The following is a 23,499-nucleotide window of genomic DNA, read 5'->3' as shown; positions in this document are numbered from 1 at the left end:
CTGGCTTCAGAAATCCCGCGACAATTTCCCAGAGAAATTGCAACCGTACAATATTCTTCGTCGAATTTCTTTATTTCTTTTCCAGGAAACCAATAACTCCTTCTCGATTTCCACCGAATTCAATCACGTGGGGTCTGACGTTAAAAAAAAAAAGAATACATCACTTCTAAGAGTCTTAAAAGCAACCCTACCGCATTGTTCGTCGGCGAACGATCTAGATCTCGGAGTGAACCGCGATTTTTTACTTTTCAGCAATTCCTCTAAGCAAGTTACGATCCGGACCCTCCATTACGTCTCGCAGGATTAGTCGTTTTCTGGTCCACGAGCCATAGCAGCTCGTTGGAACGCGAGAAGGAAGTCTAGTTCGGTTTTCGACCATTCTCGTCCGATAAATTGTTTCCACTTTTCGTCCGGAGCCTTTTCTCACCCCCTACTCCCCTCCCTTGTCCCTCGTTTCGATTCCATTCGGGTCACCGCGGAACCACGTTTCCAGCAGGTTGCTGCTGCTGCAAGTAATTGATCCACCTGGTGAACACGCGACCACTGTTCACGCGCGCATTTCGAGCGTAACACCAGACGCACCTCGAATAAGACGGAAACGCGGTCGACGTGAAACCTAACCGACCGGGGGACCCGTTTCTACCTTCTGGGCATACTCCGTAATTTGTTCCTATCTTTCGTCGAGTCGACCACTGTCATCGACTGCATTATTCGATTCGGGATTTTTTTCATTCATTTTTGAATAAAAACAATTTTACTTTTATCTATCCAACGTTTTTATGTCATCGTAAGGATCTAAGAAAAGAACAATTTTTTTTAAGAGAAGATTATATATCGATGAGGATGTCAAATAGCGAATGGGTTTGCCAACCTAACCTTGAAAGACTTCCTCGAACGAAAGTAATTCATGTTTTATTCAAGATCGGTCGAAGATCTGGGTACGAAAAGGCTATTTACATTGGTCTGCCCGTGTGATAGCACGTTTATTTAAGACGCAAGGTGTCGTTGGTCGAATTCGTCCTGTAAAGACAGTTTTCTTGTTATATAGCATTCCCAAGATCAATTTGTTAATTGAGAAGTCTTTTGGTATAAATTACTTTGTGTTTGCTATTGAAGCGATAGGTTAAATCGTTCACCATTCGTATTTAACTGCCCTTACGGTACCGTTGACAAAGAACCGACTAAATTTACAAAGTACAATCCAAGGAGATATTTTCTACGATCGAAATTTAGTAACAAAAATCTGAGTATATATAAAACGTGTCTCTAAGATTCATGACTACATCCTAAATTAATTTCGTACAATCTACGAAAGGAACCGGACTTGTATCGGAACTTTCAGATGGAATTTCCAATAGTGCCTCGGATATTGATAAAATTTCTTACTCAGATTCGCGATCAGGTATCATCCCCACCACTGTTCAACGTTTCTCCAACTGATGTACCGTCATATCCAGGATCGTAGCCATCGCAAAAAATTCTCCACTCGTGCCTCGGGTATCGACAATCGACGTTCCCGGTTTTCGAACATTAAACGAGACACTGTCGTCCTTCGAAGTCGTTGCGCTTCGCGAACAGAGTACGATCGATGTTTCCCCCGGAAAATATGAGAGATACGACGTGTCCGATAGAGACGGGCAGAGCTCGCGCGCGTTGAGCGTTCCTTTCTTTTTTTTTCACCCCCACTCTCTGAACGGGGGAAGGTGGGAGTGCACGTTCTCCCGAAACAATAATAAATCTTTCCGCGGGGGTTAAACGAACTCCGAGAAATGAATACTCGGCGGGGCTCCGATCGTGCCTCGGAGACTCGACCCGGAATTAAACCGGGTGCAGAACACGGGACAGAGTGGGGGGGAGGAGGTAGGAAAGAGGGGCTGTTCGTGTCCAATGTACCGTGGCCGATGGAAACGGCCATTACGGGGCGCTTTAGAAACGGGAAATGGTTTTTGTTCGAGGCACCGCGGCCGAAGCGATAAATTCGTCGTCAACTCGCGTGATAAAAACACCAAGAGCGGGAGATGAACAAGAAAGCGGGCATTCGATACCGACGATTCGTCGAGAGAGCCCCACCGCGAGACGCGTCTCTTTCCGGTCAAAAGTCTTGTATTTTTTTATTTTTTTTTATTTTGTTTCGTGTTTCTCTTCACCGACGAACGACGAGTAACATCAATTCCTCCTCTCTCAACGGTATTTCAACGCAAATTGTTTCGCATTCGGATGCAACACGGAAGCGGGACAACTCGTGCACGCCCTACGGTTGTCGATTAAATTCCTCGTCAACGATCGACGACAACACCGTACAAGCAACCGCCGCTTCTGACCAGCAACAAGTAACGGGAGGCTATACCTCCCCCCACCACCGTCGTCCCCTCCCTTTTACTTACGCTTCTCGAGGCGCTTCGATCGAAGAGAGAACGGCTAGGTTGATACGCAACCAACGACCAAAGAAGCAACAAGCCGTATTACCACCCCCGTTACAAAGGGCTCTCGTACAAATGATTTCATCCCATCAGCCGTAACGGATAAATAATCCCCGTAGCGCTTGCTCATTACATTCGACTGCTATTAGTTCCCCGTCGTTGGTAATCGTTTCAGAGCTTCCCGTAACGAGAGTCGACAGTCAGAAATTCCTCGCCGAAGTACTCCAAAGCGACGAGTCTCATTTCCTGAGCGCAAACCACCGCCCCCCCCCCCCCTCCATTGCCCGCACTACTGCTCGCAGAACCGGAGTGTGCTCGGTTACACCGCATCGAATATCCCGTAAAATCAACAGAGACATTAATACTCATATTTGTCCGTAGATTATTGGTTGAGTAGAGAGGTGGTGGGGTTAGGAGTGAGAAAGAGGCGTGACCGACAAAGTTAATGGAATTTCAGTCCGGGGGTGCCTCTTCCGGTTCACAAAAATTCTCATGACACGTTCGTAGAACGTTACCACCCGTACGTTGGAGAAGGAGAGGAGAGGGGGCTCCCGAGAGGGCGAATTAATATTCCGCTTGGAATTCATCGGCGCCCGGCTGCGCCGAATTTCCGGTAATCCGCCGCGGACACGTACACCCGTCTCTATGAGATCACGTCCAAAAAGGAGTTTGTTAACTCCGCTCCGGATTCGGAACGAGCGCCGAATTAAACCTATCGTGGGGCAGGAGTCCTCGAAAACGCTCGTGGCTGTATAACAAGGGTATCGTTTCCACGACTCGGACGCAATTTCAACCCCTTGGCTCGCCTCGCCATCGTGAAAACTCTTTCGAAGCTTTTGTTCCTGTCCCCGGGCTCGAAAGCTTCGCGATTCGAACCCTAATCGAGTTGCTGGCGTGGAAACGGTTCATTGGCAGCTTGTCCAGGCGGAAAGGGCATGTACGTCCCACCCCTCTCACCAGAATTAGTATTTTCGAAAACCTTCTGTCTTTTCTATTTTATTAATATCATTTTTTAAACTGTGTACAGTTTCTACTGTACAATTCGCTTGAAAATAACTTGTGCTCTTATAGTGTAGAGCGACGATTGTTACAAACGTATAAAAATTCTTTACTGATTTTCGTTTTAAATGGAATCCCCAAGTTTTATCTCTGGTGGCTCTCATCGTGTAGAACCACGACACAAATTTGTCAAGAGAAATTGTTCACTCCTTTCCCCTTTAAATAAAGTCACTCTAATTTTATCTCCGATCCCATTCTATGCTCATTCTTTAGTTCTAGTGATATTGCTCTTATCGTGTAGATGCACGATTGTTACAAATACGTCGAAAAAAATTCTTCACTCGTGTTCCCTTTAATTGAAGCCCCGCAAAAATTTGTAACGCACTATCGGTACCGCCTATTAACTCGCAACAGATACATTCGCAGCAACTTCCTCGTTAAAGTTCGCGAGAAACGTTAGCTCACCAAAAGGAATAAAACGATGGAAAATAGAACGAGACTGCGTGCACGAATAATTTTATCGTCTCCGGTCGGAGCGGAGGGGAGTTTGAAAACGCGAGGTGGCAAAGACGCGCGGCAAGTTTTATCGAGCGAACGGTCGACTTGAGAAATTCTCTCAAGCCCCGACACCGTCCCGACTCGTAAACATTTTACGCTTTTTATTCGGAGCACGGAGCCGATGCGTGACGCGCGCGCGCGCGCGCAACTTCGCGATAAAGTTTCCTACCAATTTTTTTCATTTTCTCCACTTCCTTCGTCCCCCGCTGCTCGCAAGCGATAATATAATCGCGAGTGAGCAACGAGGACGCCCCGAAGCGGTGGAAGAAACACGAACGAACGCAACCGAATGCTTGTGAACCGGTGAATACCTCGTCGACAACGCAGCCATTCGTTGTTTATAATAATACCCGTGTCCCGTTTGTTTCACGAACGCTGAAAGATCCTCGACGGAACAAAAGTGAGAGCGAAAAAGTGGAAACGAAAAAGCGCGGTACGAACTCCTCCTCCTCCTCCTCCGGGAGAAGGAGGAGGAGGAGGACGGCAAATTGTCGCTCAGAGTGGATAGGAGATCTTGAAACCGACGATTGCTACGCGCCTGTAAATCCACGCGTTACGTGCGCTTTTATTTAGCAGTGCGTTCACCCGCGCAACGACAGTCCGCGCATTGTTCGTCATTGAAGTCATTATCTTGCAGCGGCGTTCGAGCACGAGGAGATGGAGGAGGAGGTGGAGGAGGAGGAGAAGGTGGAGAAGGAGGAGTGGCCCTTAATAGAGTTCCCTTCGTAACCGCTTCCTGCCCGGCATCCGAGTCTGTCGGTTATTTTACGAGCCGCTTAGCAACGTGGATGCCGACGACGCTACCTTTCTTGCTTGTACACTTCGTTTATATTAATTCTGCGCGGAGGAGGCTTTACGTGCCAGTAAACTCGGCTGAACGCGCTTAAGGGCTCACGGTGTCTCGGTCTAATGTCGCTCGCGCTTATGCAGCCACACGGAATCTTACGAGCTTCCTTATAACGCCGTAGGATCGCTGACTGCCGATGGACGAACCGAGGCCTCGAAACGGGGATACTTTTGCTCGTCGCTGGCTCCATTTTAACACAAGCGCGCATCCCCTCGAGGAACGACGCCTCCGTATCGGGATCGAAAATTCCGTCGAACGCGAATTTCATGCCCGACGAGGACCTGCGCCGAGGCAATATTATCGTTCTCTGTGAAAAACTGAATCGAAAATGTGGAATAACATTTTCCCGTACGGGGCTCCGTTACCGGAGAAAATTGAGTTTGAATATTTTTGGGGCACGTGCGCCGTTTCGCGCCATTAACTCGGGACATTGATCGTGGCATGGTGTTTGTTTCTCGATAGTGTACCACCGTCGATACTTATACAACAGAAATGAAAACATCGAATAATGGACATGTTCGACAAGCCCCCGATCTGACGACGTGCCCCAAAAATGTTCAAAATCGATTTTCTCGGAAATGGAGCCTCTGGTAAAAAACGTTACTCTACATTTTCGATCCCCTTTTTCGCGTAGAATGCCCACACAGCCGCTCAGTACGGTCGGTTTTGGGACACCCGATGTATGTGCAAGTTTTCAACGCAAATTTACGTCGCGAATCGAATTGTTGATTTCGTGGTCGGTGGTATTTATTCCTCGAAGAACCGTTCTAAGATGAAACGAAGCTTGAAAGGTTCGCGAACGCAACGAGCAAAGTTCACCGACCTACGTCCAATTGACTGAGGCGACGATTAAAGTCCGTTCCGGGGCGGAAACTAACTTTCTCGAGCGCATCCTCGACGTCGAAGTGACGTAGTTACCGATCGAGAGGTAAACGGAGTCCACGGAAATGAGAACGTTGAAATTGTTGTGTAGGTTCGGGGTCTGGTTCCGGAAGCAGCGGGTGTGCCTCCAGCACCCTTGGCACGCTACCCCTTAATCGCTGCTACTCGTCTCTACCCCGAGGAGCTTTGGCAGCCTACGGCAGCTTAACGAGGCCTGCGACCCTACCGCGGCTTCCTCTAGGTCTTGGCCTTGGTCCCGCGCCCGCCACCGGAAACGGCCCGTTGCCGCAAAACGACAGGGACAGGGACAGCAACGGGAGCAGCAAGAGGAACAGCGACAGCGTGCTGTGTCATCGTTTGCCGCTACTCCACCCGTTGCCCACTTGTGACGTCAGCAGCCACCAAGGAACCGGTTTCCACGAGATCTTCAACGCCATCAGGTGAGGATTTGTATACAGTTTTCCCAGCCCGCCAGCGGCCTTCCAAGATTATTCGTTGATTCGCGATTGCTCGAATCCCGTACTACATCACAAACGTAACTTTAAACCGATCGATTTCCATCCAACGAGGATTCTTAGATCAAAGTATTTTTCATTCGGAAGATTTTTATTATTGGAAATATTGGGCTGTTCGGAAAGTCATTTCGTTTTCCAAAATGGAGAATATATAATTTAATAAAATGTTTATACACTCTAAAAAAATAGTGTTTCTTTTTCAGCAAAAAAAAAAACGGAATCACTTTCCGAACAACGTAATAGTTCGTGCAATCATTTGCGCGTGTTGGTGTACGAAACAAGCAAGTGTACAACAATACCTCAGTTATTGATAAAATTTGTCTCTTCTATTCGTGATCGAGTCATCCCTACTCTTTCAGTTTCTTTGATTAAAGAACTTCAACCCACTGAGGTCTCGTTGATTAAACGAAAATTCTTTACCCATTCTTCGCATATTCATAATTGATGATCCTATTCTTTCCTGATATCATTAAGCGAGGCACTGTCGAGAAAATGTAACAATATTCAAAACTACCAATCAAGCATCCCTCTCTGTCCCGTTTGTTGAAGAAAATTCTCCACTCGTGCCTCGTATATTCATAATCGACCCTCTCAACATTTTAACATTAAGCGAGGCATCGTCTCGAACGTGTAACAATATTTAAAAACCCCATCCGAAACGTTTCTGAGCAAACATTTTGCCATTTAATCCCGGCTATGAAGAAACTGAAAGAAACGCCCAGTCGCTTTCCCCGTCCACCCCGAAAGTAGTCCTGGCAACTTTGTACCAGTAGGCCGTAGCGTAGATCCGAGTTTCTCCAAGGAAGTTTCCAAGATTTGGTTGCCGAATGGACAGTAAATGAGTTATGGAAATTAAGGAGACGAACGAGAGTGGCCATTCAGGAAATTATACGAACTTCCGTCGAAAAGTTCCACGGACCGAGGCGGTTCTCCCTCTTCCGGATGGACGATTGTTAGACGAGGAGTTTAAGGATCAGAGAGAAGATTGCGTCAACATCGTTCTCGCAAGGTCGTCGAAATTGCGAAAGTTGTTCTCGCGCTTTCCCGCCGACGCGGACGAAACGACAACTCTTGCGAGTTACTCCGTACAACTTTTCCCACGCGAGTCTCGGATCCTGACATTCCTTGGAGAACCGATCCACCGACCGAGAACCCCGCTTTCGTGATCATCGTGGTTGTTACGAGCAATGTCTTCGTTACGTAATTACGTGTATAGGTATCGGTGGTGGGAGGTATCTCGTTTATTCCACGGCTTGAAAAAGCTTTCAGATAACCTCACGGTGAACGGAATAAAACTCGTGTCACCTGCCGGTGGCATTCATCGTTCGCGTGTTAATTGCAGGCCCTCCCCCTTTCACCTGCTCGTCACCTGGAAACACGTTTATTGTTCCCGCGCAACGGCGGTTTCGGACAACCCCTTTTCTCTTTGTAACGCGGGTTTCATTTTCTTATTACCCCCGAGTCCATAATGGAATTCTTCTTACTATTACCCCCCCCCCCCCCCCCACCTCCATCTCCTCCTCCTCTTTACGCGTCATAATGCAAAACGTCAAACAGAGGAGAGAATAGTGACGTTTTATTCGTGAAGAATTACCAGGGGGAGAGGCACGTAAACTCACGCCAGCTCAGTGAACTCACGCCAGCTCAGTGAACTCACGTGACCCCCAGTGACTTCAGGTGACATCCCATGACCCAACGAGACCTCCAATGATCTCCATTGTCCTTATGCGAACTCACGCCACCTCATGTGAACTCACGCGAACTCAGAAAGATCATATAGATAAAAGATAATAGATAATGGATAATGCGGATTTCCTGGATTATCGGGTTTATCCAGATACCGTTTTTTGTTTATGAAAAATTGTTATAAACGAATACCGAGCATTCTTCGAACATCGGGACTTAGTCGAGCGTGGTTGAACCTCCGAGTCTCTCTCGAAACCGCCATTTTTAATCCGGGACGCCGTTTGGCTCGCGCGCCATCTCTGTTTACCTTTATTTTCGTAATTCTCGTTTCTCCTCAAGCCGGGTAATTATTTCTACGGGTGGGTTGCTTCAAAAATTGTGGGAGAACGTAAAAGAGAAACTGTGTTAAATAGGTTTCCCCATTGTAGAAAATAATTATTTGACTTGTTCGCCTTCTACGTGCCGGCACGTGCTGTACGCTTTGTTGCAAGGGAGATGATTATTATTTACACGGTTTAACGCAAGCGAAACAGTATTCAATTCAAAATTAATAATCGCGCGTGTAGTGGATTTACAAAGGTTGAAAAGTGAAGCTTGATGCACAATCAAAGTAACGTTCGATAGTTTACATGTATGCGGGGTGAGGGATTTTTATTTACAAAATGGTTCCAAATTAGAAACTTGTTGAAAGGAATTCAATGTGAACAGTTTCTTCGCGGTATGTAATTCATCGATTTTTTTTAATCTTATACATATTTTTATTCGATATTTCATTCTTTATAAAAGTATATTATACATTTGGTAATTGCTCCACGAGATCACAATCCTACCTACTAAACACTGTACCTACAGTTGGAAGCTGAAAAGATGACACTTGGATCAAGAGGGATCTAATATCACGTATAAAAGGAATATGAACAATTTTTACTTGGTTATAAGTTTTCGAAACCCGACTGAAACATCTGACCCAACTCAATCCACATACGTAACCCTCCTGTTAACCCTCCGGTCAACTTCTCAACCGTGCACAGTACATGCGCAGTACCTTGTTTCGCAGCATCGATATTAAAGTATCTGACTCCTCGATTAATGATTCTTCGCCGTAGAATTCAAATAAAAAATGAACCATTTGTTCGAACGAACCCCCTTTTTCATTATTTATCCCCCCCTCCCCCTCCTCCCTGTGAAATAATTCCAAAATACGATTCGTACGATTCGTTGAAAAAGGTACGGGAAAATCAAAGATGCACGAGAGAGGTCTCTGTGTGTCTGTAAAGTGGAAAAGGGCGACGGTTGGGGGGCGAGAGGGGGGAGACACGAAACAACCGTGAACATCGCGCGAGATCGTACGCTGTAAAAAGTAATATGGGAGTCTGCGATTTTCCTCCGTGGCGCGACTCAGGACCATTTGTACCGTCGGTCTGATGAAAAAGCGGGAAGAAAGGAGGCACTTCCGCCTTTATGAATCCGTTTACGAGCGCGAAACCCGCGCCACGACGTGTCCCGCGCGGAGAGAGTACACGCTACGAAACCGGAAGTCGACCGGCTGTAGCTCACCGCTACGCCCCATTGTTTCTTCGTTTATAGACGGACCTCGAGGCAGCAACCCTTAAACGCGAGAAACAACTTCCACTGTGTTCCCCGCGCCTTTGTTCGTCCTCATTGTTTCCAAGTCCTTTCATCGGAATCCATAATGACCCCTTGCGACGCCCCCCCTCCTCCAATGGAGGCCATTTTTCAAATTCCACCGCGATCCGCAGTCTCCGCGTTCGTTGATGTCCCGTCTTAATTGAACTCGATTTAATACACGAGTTTCGCGATTAATTAACAACGCTTCGAATAACATTTCTCTTTTTACATCAATGCTCGCACGAAGGATTACCCTCCTTCGAAACGTGGAACGTGGAATTTTTCTAAAAATTGATCTTGATCGGGTATTCATTGGCTCTTACAATCGGTAACTTTTTCAAGAATTTTATACTGTCTCCTATGTATTGGGTTCCCGAATTGGAACTGGACCACGATATCTACAGTTGATCCGGGCCCCGTAAGCTCCAGAAGCGGCACTGAGTGAATTAGGATTTACATCGAGGACAAAACCTTGTTTCGAAGTGTCGAGTCCCGATGTACACTCCGAGAAAAAGAACAGCAAAGGATAAAAGCACGGTGGAAGTATTCCACGAAACACGGTTAACGTCGCTAAGCATCCAAATTACCTGGGTTATAGTTTGCCCGCGCTTCTGAAACTTCGGACAATCTTCTTTGAGCACAGTTAAAAGGAAACCACGGGAGAACACGCGAAACGTCCTGGAGGCGTGCAATTAACTTGTTACGACGATACAATGGCTAGGTGTTTCCATCGACTTTTACTCCCCCCAACCCCCAACATTCCTCCATCCATAGTCGCGGAACCATCTTCTCGATTACTTTAAACGGGGTAACGCGACACCAGTTGGAAATTCTGTAACGTGTCAACTCCCACTGTCTACCTATTGTCTCGCAATACACGTTTTATAAAGCTTCTCTTGGACTTTCGAACCTGATTCAAGCACCGAAACAAAATCCTTTATCGTTTCGAATTACACACTTCCCACTCCACGAGTTGCACCAAAGAATCTTGATAAATACGAATTTAATAAAATTCTAATCGAACGTATTTACATTGTGTGTAACAATTCATTTTTTACTGAAGATGGATAAAACTTTATTTTAATAAAATAAACAAATTTAAAATCTTTAAAAAATTGTGCACAAACATTTTTTTGTAATAAATTTTTACTTTTCGTTCTACAATCCAGTAGAGTCCATTCGGACAAATTGCAAGGATTAATTTAAAGTTACGAAGAAAAGAAATAATTCAAATTATAATTTTTATTTGATAAATAAAAAATCGGTTATCTTGGATTCGTTGTTCGAAACTTTTATTCGGATACAAATTTTACCCACCTCTGTTTTCTGCCTACTTTTCGAAAAACATATTTTCGATTATTCGTAAAATATTCAACCGTGTCGAGATAAAACAAACACCCTGTGTGTGTGTATACCGCAAAATGAATAAACGAAGAGGCAGAAGATCCTCGTAACTGTACCGTGACCAAAATTTGAACTCCAGATGCAACGTCGGAATTTATTAAAGACAGTTAAAAATGGCTGCGGAGAGACAATCTTCCGCGGCGAGAACCTCGACTCGGCGCTAATTTTACTTTCATGACCTTTGCTCGGGTCAAACAATTTACTCTCTTGGAAGCATTTATCTCGTTGATTTTAACGCGGCAAAATTGTTCCACGGGTTTCGTTGTTTAAATTCTGAAAAGCCACGCAGTAGGAGAAGAATCACGCCTGCGAGGACGTTCATTATACTTTAAACGGGGGAAAAATTCAAAAAGACAATCCAGCAAGATTCTTAAGGCGCGAGGTATCTTCAGATTTCGCGCGGATGCTGGATCTCGATTCGGCGAGGTTCCAGGGACGATCTCCGTGAAAGAAAATGGCGAATCATAAAACGAGTTAACGCGATAAAAATGTCCGCCCTCCCTTTTCTTACCTCCTCTCGCCACGCGTGTGTCGAGTACTCCACCACTGGACGCGAAATCTCCAGCAGTAAAGCTGTCGAAACTCGAGCTTGCACCGGGACGCAATAGCCTCGCGGCTTTTTTGACTTACGATCCCAATTTTATCGCAACGGAAGCTCACCACCGCGTTTAAATTCCGCTCATTTCCCGTGGACCGAAAAGACATTGCGAGGTCTTGGCAATTCCTAGCCACAAACGTGCGAATGATACTCGATACACGAATGCGTTGAAAATTCACGAGGATTCTTTGAATCCCCTCACCAACTCTTAGAAGAGTTGAGAAGAAATACCGAATCTGTTTCGCCGTCTGAAATTCAATTACTGTTTCACAGCGTAATTATACAGTGCTTTTTCGATAAATGTGACAACCTTGGGACGAAAATTCACATTTATGAAGGACCATCCATGAAATTCTACACCTATCACGGTATTTCATCCATAGAAAAAAAACAGGTAGTGAAAACAAATCCCCCTAATGTCGGTAATAAACTTTTCGCACTTATCGTAGACCTCGGTTTCACATTTATCGCGACAATACTGTACCTGGTATGCCAATACAATAGAAATACACGTACAATAGGAACACTCCAGCCATGTTGTCGTTTCCCATTCTTCACACATACGATATGTGATATCTCACCCCCCACCTTCTATAAAAAAAAAAAATTAATAAAACACTTTTCGAAATATTAAATTTCACCGTATCGTCGCGAAGTAAAATGCAGAAATCAAAACACCGTCAAAAGACTCGTCTCTTTTTCTCTTATCACCTATCCCCTCCTCATCCCCGGTGAATTTATTTATATCGACAGTTCCCCTACCACAATTTTCTTCCTTTTTCGAACTTCTCGAGGCGTCCTCGTACCGGATATTTTTCCTTTCGCGGACGTGGGACACAATTTCCGATCCGGGAGGGGATGTTTTTACCCGGATGTCGTTTCTACGTTGCTCGAAAACGAAGGGCCACTGGCAGGCGGTTAGGGGTGAAATCAATTCGTCGTTGGAAGTCTGAAACTCGGTATCTAAAACACGTCGCGCAATCTGTGTGATCCATTGCTTCACCCACGGCCGTTTATTTCCGCGAAATCGTACAGTAAGCGGTAGTGGGGGGACAGAAAGGGAGCAGGAGAGGGGGCACGAGCATTTTCTCGTGTATGGAGCCAATACGCGGCTGAAATCGAGAGAAACGGGGACCGATACGAGCTTTGATTTAAAGTATCGCTTTTATTGGCCGAGTGGCTTATCCTGTGCCGAGAGCGGGCCGAGTAAAATGTTTATTTTCGCTCGCGATTCAAAGCACGACCGTGGCACGGCGGTACCGTTCGCTCTGGGTATATTTTTACTGGAATAGATACGTCGAGGGTACTCGAGCGGATTTACTCGTACTGGATACCATTAAAGGCGCGCCATTAGCTAGTATCCCCACCACTCGCTACCCCTCCCCACGATCTGGCTACCACTAGTCCGTGCCACACTAATAGCCGAGTAAATATCGTCCGGCCAGTAGATACCATTAAATCCAGACGCGATCCCCCGGCTGGTCAGACAATCGACCTCCTTAAATCGTGCCTATTAAACGCAGGTATCGAGGCTACGCGTTTGACGTCAATCTATGTAAACTTTGGGACAGTGAAGAGACCGATGGGGTCGAATCAACGATCCTCGATGGCGATGGTTCGATCGTTTTTCGCTAGGCTGATTATAGGAAAATGTGCGAATTTGAAAAGGAAGGAGGAAAGAGGAAATGTATTCTATGGAGAAAAAAGATTGAGTCGGACGTAGCGGTCCGACTTCGTGAGGCAAAGGCACGAGATTCTACTAGATTCTAGAAACATGTATGAATCCAGAAAAAAGAGAAAGAAAGAAAAAAGGGATAATATATTCTATGGAGAAAAGAAACTGTATTCTCTTGAGCATATTGGATCTAGACATCGTGGTCATCCTTTGTAAGGCGAAGACACAACGTTCTACTAGATTGTAGTAAAATACGTAAACCGAGGAAAGTGAGAAAAAGATGGAAATGTATTCTATGGAGAAAAAAAATCTTCACCTTAGGGTACTAGGTCACCCTATTGATGATACCGTATTCCCCTTGATCCAAGACTATTCTTCCTTTCTCCCCGCAATACATTCAACTGACATTAACATAACCTTCTTAAAATGTAGGATCTTCCGAATGATCCACAGAGGTGCTCAACTTGCGTAAAATATTCCACATCTGAAGTTTCTCCACGGAGCTCGAAAACCGACTTGAATCGATCATTATTGAACTAATTGGTCCACTCCTCCCCGACAATCGAATCTCCCTCCCTCTCGGATCGTTACTTTCTTTCCTGGAAGAATATTCCCCGATGGAAATTCTTAATTGGCTAACCTCGTTTGTACCGGCATTAATTCAAACGGAATCGATGTATTAAGGTGCGACGACTCCGGGACGAAAAAGATTTTTTTTTTCAATTGTTACCCGGTTGATAAGAAACGGCTGCGTGTACTGTTAACGCTTCATCCGATTTGTCAGGGGAACGATTCAATTTACGAGAGATTGGTCGAACAATCAACTCGCAGAGACTGATCTCGTTTAAACACAGGCTCGTTCGCGTTTATTTCGGACCTCATTTTTATAATAGCTTCGACCAAACCAACCCCCCACCCACCCCATCGACTTTTCCTTTCTCCCGAGGGCGGATCGACAGGAACGAGCCTTAATTAAAAGTCTATCCACTCGATTAATAAAGGGACCGACGAAGAGGATGTACCAGCCACGTATATTCATCGATCTTACATAATTACTAACTTGTCAGTCGCTTTGATTACATTCTTTCCCCCTCCCCCATCCCATCCCTTCTCCCAGAGAACCCTTTTACTCCCCGTCTACGTAGCTCGTTTCGAGCGCGGACAACCAACCGGGCAGAAATCCGCTGAGATGTTCGCGGGGGATTGTATCGATCCTCTGTTTACATTGTACACCGTACTTTAGGAAAATTGGTTGCGTTCGCCGTATTACGCGAAGTGTGTCGCGTCGCTGTCGTCGTAGGATCTACGAGAAATTGGAGGGAAATTGGAAATCTACGTCGGAGCCCTGCACCAACGTTTCGTTATACAACGAGCAGCTATCCATTACGCAACGGGCACTCCCGTTATTGGTGCGCCTTACCTATGCTAATTTACCGTCTCCATTCGTGGAATTCACGATACTGTCAATTATCGATGCTATGAAATCACAAGGGAACGAGAAACGAAGTGTACCCCAAGGGTATCGGTACGCTCTGCGTAGATGGAGGACGAGGTAAGAAAGATCGTTCCTGGAAAGGGGTCTGGAGTCTTCGTGGGTTAGACATTCTACTCGGTCTTCGCGAGGAAAAATTGCTTCTATTTACGCGTAGAAGCCTTTATACGAAAGTGTTCTCCCTTTCTCTCTCGCTGCAATGTACTCTGTCTACGTCGGTATTGATGGGAGAAGAAAAGATCAGTTCTTGGAGAGGTTACCAGTGTCGAATCGGACGTTTCAATAAGCTCTCATGAAATTATCCGATAGCTGTTCGCGTATTATTTACGCGGAGTATTGCGTTTCTCTCGATGCAAGATTGTTCTTTTTTCTCCCTTCAATACATTCTGTATAAATGGGAGAAGGAAAGATCGCTCCTGGAAGGGGTTACAAATCGTGTTACACGAGGCAATATTACTCATTCTACTTGCTAGTGGTATCGTACATTAACCTTGTGCGGAAAGACTGTTCTTTTTTCTCCATGCAATACATGCTGTACGGATAATAGAAAAAGAAAGATCATTCTTGAAAGAGATTGCAGTATTAGTTTAGACGTGCAGGCAGCTTTCGTATTCCAAAATTATTCATTCTACTTACTCGTTTCTTTATTTCAAAATTATTCTTCTTTCTCCCCTCAATACATTCTCTACACTCATGAGAAAGAAAAATCACTCCTGAAAGAGTTGCAGATCCTCTCGGCTCAAACATTGCAGTTCCTATGCCAAAATTATTCATTCTACTTACCCACAGGGCCACACTCCCCCCTTGTCCCAAGACTGTTCTTTCTTTCTCCCCTCAATATATTCTCTACACCCATGAGAAAGAAAAATCGCTTCTAGAAGAGTTACAGGACCCCCTTGGATCAGAACCTTTCGTCCAGACACCGCGAGCTCAACTACGCTCGAATTACCCTACCTTTAACCCCATGATTAATCTTCCCATCTCGTCAAACTTGCCAACTCCGTTCCTTCCTTCTAACGAAATATTCCACGAGCAAACGTTGACTCTTCCCCGGCTCCATAAATCAAATCGTTACGCCCGACTAACCGACCCTAACCTGCGTGAACGACTAATCGATGCCGGTTTGCTCCCAATGCCTCAGAGAACCGAACTGCAAGCTGAGGTCCCTGAACGTGTCCAAGTGTTTGCTCGGAGGATTGGATGCGGGTTGCCTGGGCGAGACCATCAGAAGGGCGCGCAATTTGGATGCTTTAAGAGCCGCCGGGGCATCGAGACCAGCAGACGTGATGCCGTTGGTCCTGGCATTGACGGAGGCTCCCTGTCTGCAACTCCTGGATCTGGCCAGTCCACGTCTCGCCCTCGACGATCATCCTTCACGGTTGCTGTGTCACGCCCTCGCCAGGAACACTACCCTCAAGCTGCTCAGCCTCGAGGGTTGGACCTTTCGAATAGAGGTGAGTTCTCACTGGTCATCGTTCGACGAAATTTATGCGAACTGTCCCTACGATACATGTACAAGGACTTTGAAGGAAGGGGGCAATTTGTAGAGGAGTCAATAGACCCCCCTGACAAGGAGGGGGGTGTAAAGTCGAGGGTGTGGACTAGGAAGAGAAAAATAAAGGGCAGGGGAGAGGGGACGAAGAGAGTCTATCTTTGTGACCCCTTTGATATAGAAACTACTGGCATGGATAATATTTTGTTGCAACTCTGCCCTCTTCCTCCCAGGGAACAGAATTTTCACTAGTCACCTGGATAACAATGTCTGAAAAATTCGTGTAAATTTGTGTAAATTCGTGTTACTGAAACCTTTTTTGAAGAAGTAGGTTACGTCAATCGTGGTGAGAGAATCTTTTATTCAAGGGATAGTTATTTGGGAGGGAGGAGGCGATAATAATCTGGGGGAATAGGAAACTGATTTTTTGCGAGTTGATCTTGCTCTTGAACGTCTCTTATGGCACTATTGGCGGTGTAAGAGGATGATTTTTATTCAGTGGGGTAGTTTTCACCCCTCCTAAGTTGATTTCTCAGAAATTATCCTACCATTGAAGATAACCCCACTGATTTTCAAACGTACATTACCTGGAGTGCTAGAGAATGTTTTATCGTTCGATTGCAAGCGTAGAAGGAAAATTTTTATTTAGTAGGGTAGTTTTCAACCCTTCATCAAATTGATTTCGGAAAATATACCTATCTTGTACACCACGTGAATTTCAATAATTCTCAAGACATATCAAATTCTCCCTCCCCCAAGTATCTCCCGCCACAATTTTCCCAGAGAAAAGAGCAACATTCTCGTTTATAGCCCACGAGCTGAAAATTCACTGTGAAGAACCTCTAGTTGATTAATTATTCCTCAACGAACCCACTAGCTTCTCCATTCTTATTTTCTTAGCAAAAAAGTCTACCTACCCTTGAAGAGTGTCCATAATCAATACTGTCCCGTTTCGAGATCCAATTTTGGTATCGTTCTACAAGTGTGATTAATTAAAATAAATTCATGGATAAATAAAATCAATTTAATTAATTTGTAAACGTCATCCTCTCCCCCTCACCGGCACTGAATATAAATTAACCGAACAAAAAGAAGTAACTGTTTACAAATATTTCAAGGGTCGTTATTCGTGAAGGACTCTTGAATTTCTCTAATAATCACATGCCCCCCTGCGGTTCGATTGGTCGGTCCTTTGTCACGTGTCGGTACAGTATACGTTCGAGGATCCGTTCTCAACGAGCTTACACGACATTCGGTTCGAAACGCGATAATATCGTTGCCATTAAGCTGGCACGTAAAGCACGCTCGACGATGAAATTTTCACTGCGACTAGAATGTGGACATTCGTAAACCCCTCCTCCACCCGCAATGGTTAAACTTAAATACCTGGTGCGTTAGGACTCCGAGAATAGGGAAGCCCGCGTGGCACGCTTGCTCAAAATCCAGAATTTAAATTCCCGGCGTGCAATTGCCAGGAAACGGTCGAAATTGCTACCGTATCTTCGCTCGCGAACTAGGATTATTGCGTTGTTCGAGTCGAAATTACCGAGAATACAGAGAATACAAGGGACAGTATATTTTATAACAATATCAACGAACATTAACAAAGAGTATATTTTATAATAAGGAGGAAGCAAAGTATGAATTCATCTGCTATCGGCTTTAGGAGTGAAAAATATAGAGTTCATAACACACAGGGTAGAGAGAAAAGAGTAACTTTTAGTGTAGATACTCGTCGATTGGTAAACTGATATTTTTATTGTTATGAAAAATGTTTCGTTGTGGACGATTGATAAAAAAGGATAATTTGTTCTCTCTTTAAAATACCAGAAAACATTGAAGAAGGCAAGGTTAAGAGGGGCTCTAAGTTAGGCCTAGGTTAGGCGTCTTGACCACTCGAAGAGTGCTTTTAAGTTAGGAGAGAATTCTACTTAGGTCTAGGTTAGGTACATACAAAATTTTCGATTTATTATCAAATACCAGATTAACTCGTTAGGATTAAAATTACATGCAAGACTCTTCGAATTGAGAAGAGAAAGAAACAGGAAAATCACACACAGATTGTGATCCATATCGAGAGACCTATCTGGGTATCTCGAGGAGAGGGTTAGGTATTATACGTCTTCGGGATTTCGAGCGAGTTACGAACGCGATGGAATCCGTAAAACTGATGGGGTATCCAGGGTCCGCTAACAGTAACTTTCCAGCTCGTAAAAAGAATTTCATCCCCACTCCTCTGTCCCGAAAACTCCACGGTTCTCCGAGAGATGGCAATCTTCGGGATTCCCCGTGTCTCTCCGCCGACCAATGATAGAGTTCGGAATTTTAATGAACCTTTAAATGTACACTGTTTCACCGATTGCTCAACGAGAGTTTTAGTAACAGTCGAAAAGTACTCGGGAAAAACCTACCCCCTTCCTTCCCCGTAGTCGAGCGTTTACGACGTAACCGGAGCGGAAATGGGGGAAACGGTTGCAGGAAAATCCCCCAGCTGTTTTCGCAGCCGAATTTTCGTCAATTTTCGCGGTGCCCATCCGCACGGAACCGATTTCCGCCACAAACCAGCGGAAACGCCAGCGAGATTGGGGCATTCCGCGAACGATTACACGCGCGTATCCCAAATCGTGGGATCTAATCGGATTTATTGGTTTGCTGCGTAAATTCAAGGTTTTCGAACTATTAAACCGTGTATTTAACGGTGTTCTTCGGAAAATCGATCGATCACGTCGATGGTTTCGGGAAATCTAAGAATCCGGTGAAATTAGGAATTATTTATTTGAAGACCAAATAATCCCTTGAATTTTTTCGTGCTCAAAGTTTGACGGTTTTTGTGAAATTTTTTAAGGAAAATTATAAAGTTGCGTTTGTAAATAAAAAAGATATTCAGAGAGGAAAATTATTTGTTTCTTGAGATCAAACGTCACAGAGTCGTTGGAAAGTAATTATTTATTAATTAATCCTTGGTACCACCATGTACCAAGAATATAAATTATTCTCCAAGAATAATGTTTTGAAAATTTCCTATGCACTTGAACGAGTTGAGGAGTGCATCCAACGTGGCGTCGAGAGCCCTGCACCAACGCGATCAACAATCACGGGAACGATCTCGAACGACGGGTTTATTTCGTCCCGAGGACTCCGGCTCGGGATTCCCCCGTGCACGTGAGCCCCGCGTATGTACATAACATAAATACGTCCCTCGGTTCCTTCCAATGAACCTCTTAACCTTCCACCCTTTGCTCTATCTTCCACGAGCCATTGTTGGCGACGAGCCATTATCTCCGGTGAAGTACGAGTGCCTCGCCAGAGTGGAAAGACCGTCCGAAAAGAGGGGTGTGGGGAAAGGGGAACAGAGAACACGGCCACGGGATAATCCTACCAGGTGCATTCGTGGATTACCTCCGAGGTGGATAATTAATTATCGGCGATTCCAGACCAGCTACAACTGGAAGGAAAGAGGTGGGGATAAAAGAGAGATAAAGGGCAAGTGACTTCGGGTAGTGTTTAGCCTTCTAGCTAATTGTCTGGGACGATTTCGATCTCCTGCAAAGTGGAGTGTTCTATGGAAACGAAGATTGTTTTTTCTTTGTTTTTTTTACCCCCACCGTTTCGATTACTTTCGAGCGGAGTGCCCCACATCGAAGATAATCGTCTTCTAAGCTAACGATTTCGGGCTTCTTCGAGTGCAGTGTTCCGTGGAAACGAAAATGATTTTTTTCATTCACTTCGAGACGATTACCTTCGAGTGGAGTATCTCGCATTGAAGACAATCGTTTTCTACCCTAAGAATTTGTTTCGAGTGTAGTTTTCTATGGAAAATCAATTTTTTTCATCTCTAAAACTTTGATTTCCTTGATGTGGAATGTTTTACGAATACAATGATTGTTTTCCTTACCCCCACTCTTCGGCCCGAGTATTGTGCTCGTGAAAACAACTCACGGGGTTTACGAAGGAACAAAATTTCTCTGCTCGAAAGAAACAATTTCTTTCTGCAATGCAACTTGCTAAAAAACGATGGAAATATTTGACATGATGGGAATAATCAGGTCACCCTCTATAGTGAATTCACCGCGTGTATTCAACGTTCCGTGTTCCATTCAGGCAGGAAGAATAGGATATTTTAAATTCGGTAGAAAATACTCGAGGAATAACTGGTTACTCTATGTCTGACCATGCACAGGGTCGTTCCACTGATCCTCCAATTTTTCGTTTTAATCGTTATAAACTGTCGAAATAATTCCCACACCGGAGCTGACAGCTTCGGTATAGAGCAAATTTAAATAAATTTCCATTTTTATTTAAATTACCAATATGGAGATCAAATAGATTTCCATTTTTTTTTTTCAAAAACAAGTGTAACCTTCATTCGGGGTCAGATTAGCCACAAAAACGACTATCTCGCACAAAACGACGCTAAATGCATTTGTTCTTGTCTGGTACGTCCCTCGAGTAACGCCGATAAAAATCGATAAAATTCAAGTAAATCGAATATATTTTGTCGAAAAGTTATTTAATCTCAAAATTCGATTTCGAATCGACCCGACCGGTGCACAAGATTTAATTATCTCGCGACGAGAACGAAATTGACCGGTCAATGTATAAAAGAGAAGGAGAAACCATGTACCATAAAAATGCCCTTTGGAGGAATTATTCGATCCCCGCGTCTGACCATGGTCGCTCCTTTTCCACTGGCCCGAGCTCTGTTTCCACTGTCTCTCCACCCTCGTACCATTTGTCGCGTGGGACCCGGGCTGGAGAGAAATAAAAGAAAACAGCCCGGAGAAACCATCCGTACGACCGTTCCAAGGAAAAGTATGGGAAATACGGAAAGAAAATGTTGAGAAATTCGAAGGCTGACGTCCTCGCGACTAGACGTGAAAACTATCGACGATACGTGTACATATTGTATCGCTGAGATAGATCTCGGTGAAAAATCGACGTAAAAAGCGAAAGGGGTGGAAAGGGGAGGGAAGGTACATTCGCCCCGGGAGTCAATCGCGAAAGTTTCATAAAATTTCGAATTATTGGCTCGTCGTATCCTTTCTGCCCTTGCGCCACTTCCCCTTCTCTCGTCCCCCCCCCCCTTCCCCCCCCCCCCCCCCCCCCCCGCTGGTACTCTCTTTATTTACCTCGATAGCTTTTGTGCCGAGGCATCAAAACGGTTTCGTCGTTCGATTCGATTTATAGTTCCTCGTGTCTCGTTCCAGACGACGTCACCATCACCACCCCACTCACCACCCAGCCGCCCCCCTTTTTGGTGTTTCACGACGATGAAAGCGTCGAAGAGCTCCGGAGGGCACGGATTGCCCAAGAGTGGGGGTTGAATTGATACGAAGGAGACGAGAGCAAATGTCTTTCTCTCCGATAGGATGGGTCACGGTTTAGCCGTGTTTCCAGAAGAAAGAGGGAGGGACGGGGGGTAGCGAATAGAACGTCCAGTGGGTTTTCGAAGCGCGAGATTTATTCGCGAAACCCCCTACTCCATTATTCAGAACGTATTGCGGGTAGCGTCGCGACGGTGCAACCTATTTATTTAAATCCGACCGCGCGTCGAAAGGGCTGTAGCGCTAATGGTCATGCGCGAGGGAGGGGGGAGCAGTCTCATCGGAAGATGCAACGGGTGAAATAAACGAAACCAAGAGAGGACATCCCCCTCCTCCCCGTAACAAATTGCGGAGAAACTACGTGAAGAAGAACGGAGACGAGCATCGACATCCTCTCGGTGTTCAGGACAGGTTGGCATTCAGACTACTCGCTACTATTCGTCCGTGAGAAGAATGCAAACGAGTGTTTACATTCCCTACCATCGTACCTTGTTATCACAAACTTCAGAAATTTACTGATTTGGAAAAGTGTGTCACTGCATGGCTATGAAAGGCATTTATATAGTGGAATATATATACTGTCTGTGGACGACAAAATGGCAACCGAGTGTTTACATCCCCACTCTAGTTCACAGTCCACCAATTCCCCCAGTATCTCGCCTGTTTTCCCTACTGGCCGCTATCGATCTTCTTCATCGTCTTCGGCCAACGAAAACAATGTGTGCGATTGTGGGGCATGTAAACACTCGTATGCCTTCTTCTGGCGGATGGACAGTACATACACTCCGTCATATAGATGCCTTCCTTTTGACATATATTACTTTTTCAAAGAACGGTGACTTTCTGAAGAGACTACGAAGAAACTATCGTCTATAAAATAAACATTAAAATTTGTTAATTCGCAGTTACGTCAAAAGTATTCTTAATAAAAAATTACTATGTAATAATAACAAATAACTCTTTCAATGGATGAAAAATACAAGAGTTCCCCGCGTGTTCTCCCGAACATTTTAAACGATCGAAACACCTTGAGAGACGAAAGTCTCTATCAAAGAACGACCCCTCTCGAGAGAGGGACGAGGAGGGGAGTGCTCTATTTATCGCGAATCAAACCCCTCCCCCCTCTCCAATAGTCACGAGCTGCGAAATTAATTAATACTCGAAGAATTTAATTGAATCGAATTCCGCGTGCCGGTCGCGTCGAGAGTTCTTCGTCGTTGCGAAAAGAGAAAGATTCAAGGGGCACAGAGAGAGGAACGGAGAGGGGGGCTGAGGGCACGGTTTTTCGAGTGGTCGATCGCGACACTTGAACCTGTTTCGACGACCTCGGTAGGCAGGAGTTGATTTATTTAAAAGCGACGACGCGGAGGAGGGAGGGAGTTTCTCGCCGCGAAATAAAACGCGCTACGACGACCGTGGAGGGGGCGGGGGAGGGGAGACGAAGGGGAGACCCCTATGGCGATGCTCGACACCGACCGGCAAACAAGATATATACTCGCGACACGGCCAAATGGATTTTCCATTATTAAAAAACACTCTCGGGGTGCACGCTCGTCTGTGTGATTCAATTTACTTAAATCTACCCCGGCAACCCGGTAGCTCGAGGGGGCACATTAGATTCTCCCTCCTCTTCCCCCCCTTCTACTGTAACCAGTCTTTTCCAACCGTTGGAAAATAGAATACAGGAAAAACGGCGCATTAAAGGAACGAATCGATCATCGCCGAGCGAGTCTAACGACCCGGCTATTACTCGCGAACTCTTCCTCGAAGAGGCTCCTTATTTATCATCCTCCTCGACCGGATGTAAAACGGCCCGAATGATTTACAAACCCCACCTTTGTCTATTCGCGGGAATAAAATGTATGTTAATCGATCGAGGCAACCTCTGGTAGGTGGGAGGATGCTTCTCGAGTTGCACAAGGTGTAGAGTACAAGGGGTTGATTTCCTCAGGTGTTACAAGTGCCAAGTGTCTCGAAT

The 23,499-nt window shown here is 45.2% G+C and overlaps 1 protein-coding gene across 8 annotated transcripts in view; it reads left to right on the top strand.

The window, feature by feature from the left end:
- The window catches only part of LOC143145130 (uncharacterized), a 265,611-nt gene that overhangs the window by 230,191 nt on the left and 11,921 nt on the right, over positions 1 to 23,499 (top strand). For 6 of the 8 annotated variants that reach the window (XM_076308175.1, XM_076308173.1, XM_076308174.1 and 3 more), the window contains 2 exons: positions 5,798 to 6,146; positions 15,847 to 16,159. In XM_076308175.1, the coding sequence (XP_076164290.1) occupies positions 5,798 to 6,146; positions 15,847 to 16,159 (662 nt within the window). Of the gene's footprint in view, positions 1 to 4,614; positions 6,147 to 15,846; positions 16,160 to 23,499 lie in introns of those variants that run through there. The other 2 variants (XR_012991619.1, XM_076308179.1) reach the window with 2 other exon arrangements.

Source organism: Ptiloglossa arizonensis, chromosome 4, assembly GCF_051014685.1.
Source record: "Ptiloglossa arizonensis isolate GNS036 chromosome 4, iyPtiAriz1_principal, whole genome shotgun sequence".
Classification (NCBI taxonomy): domain Eukaryota; kingdom Metazoa; phylum Arthropoda; class Insecta; order Hymenoptera; family Colletidae; genus Ptiloglossa; species Ptiloglossa arizonensis.
The sequence above is the reverse complement of the archived record's forward strand: the minus strand, read 5'-3'. Positions and strand labels throughout refer to the sequence as shown.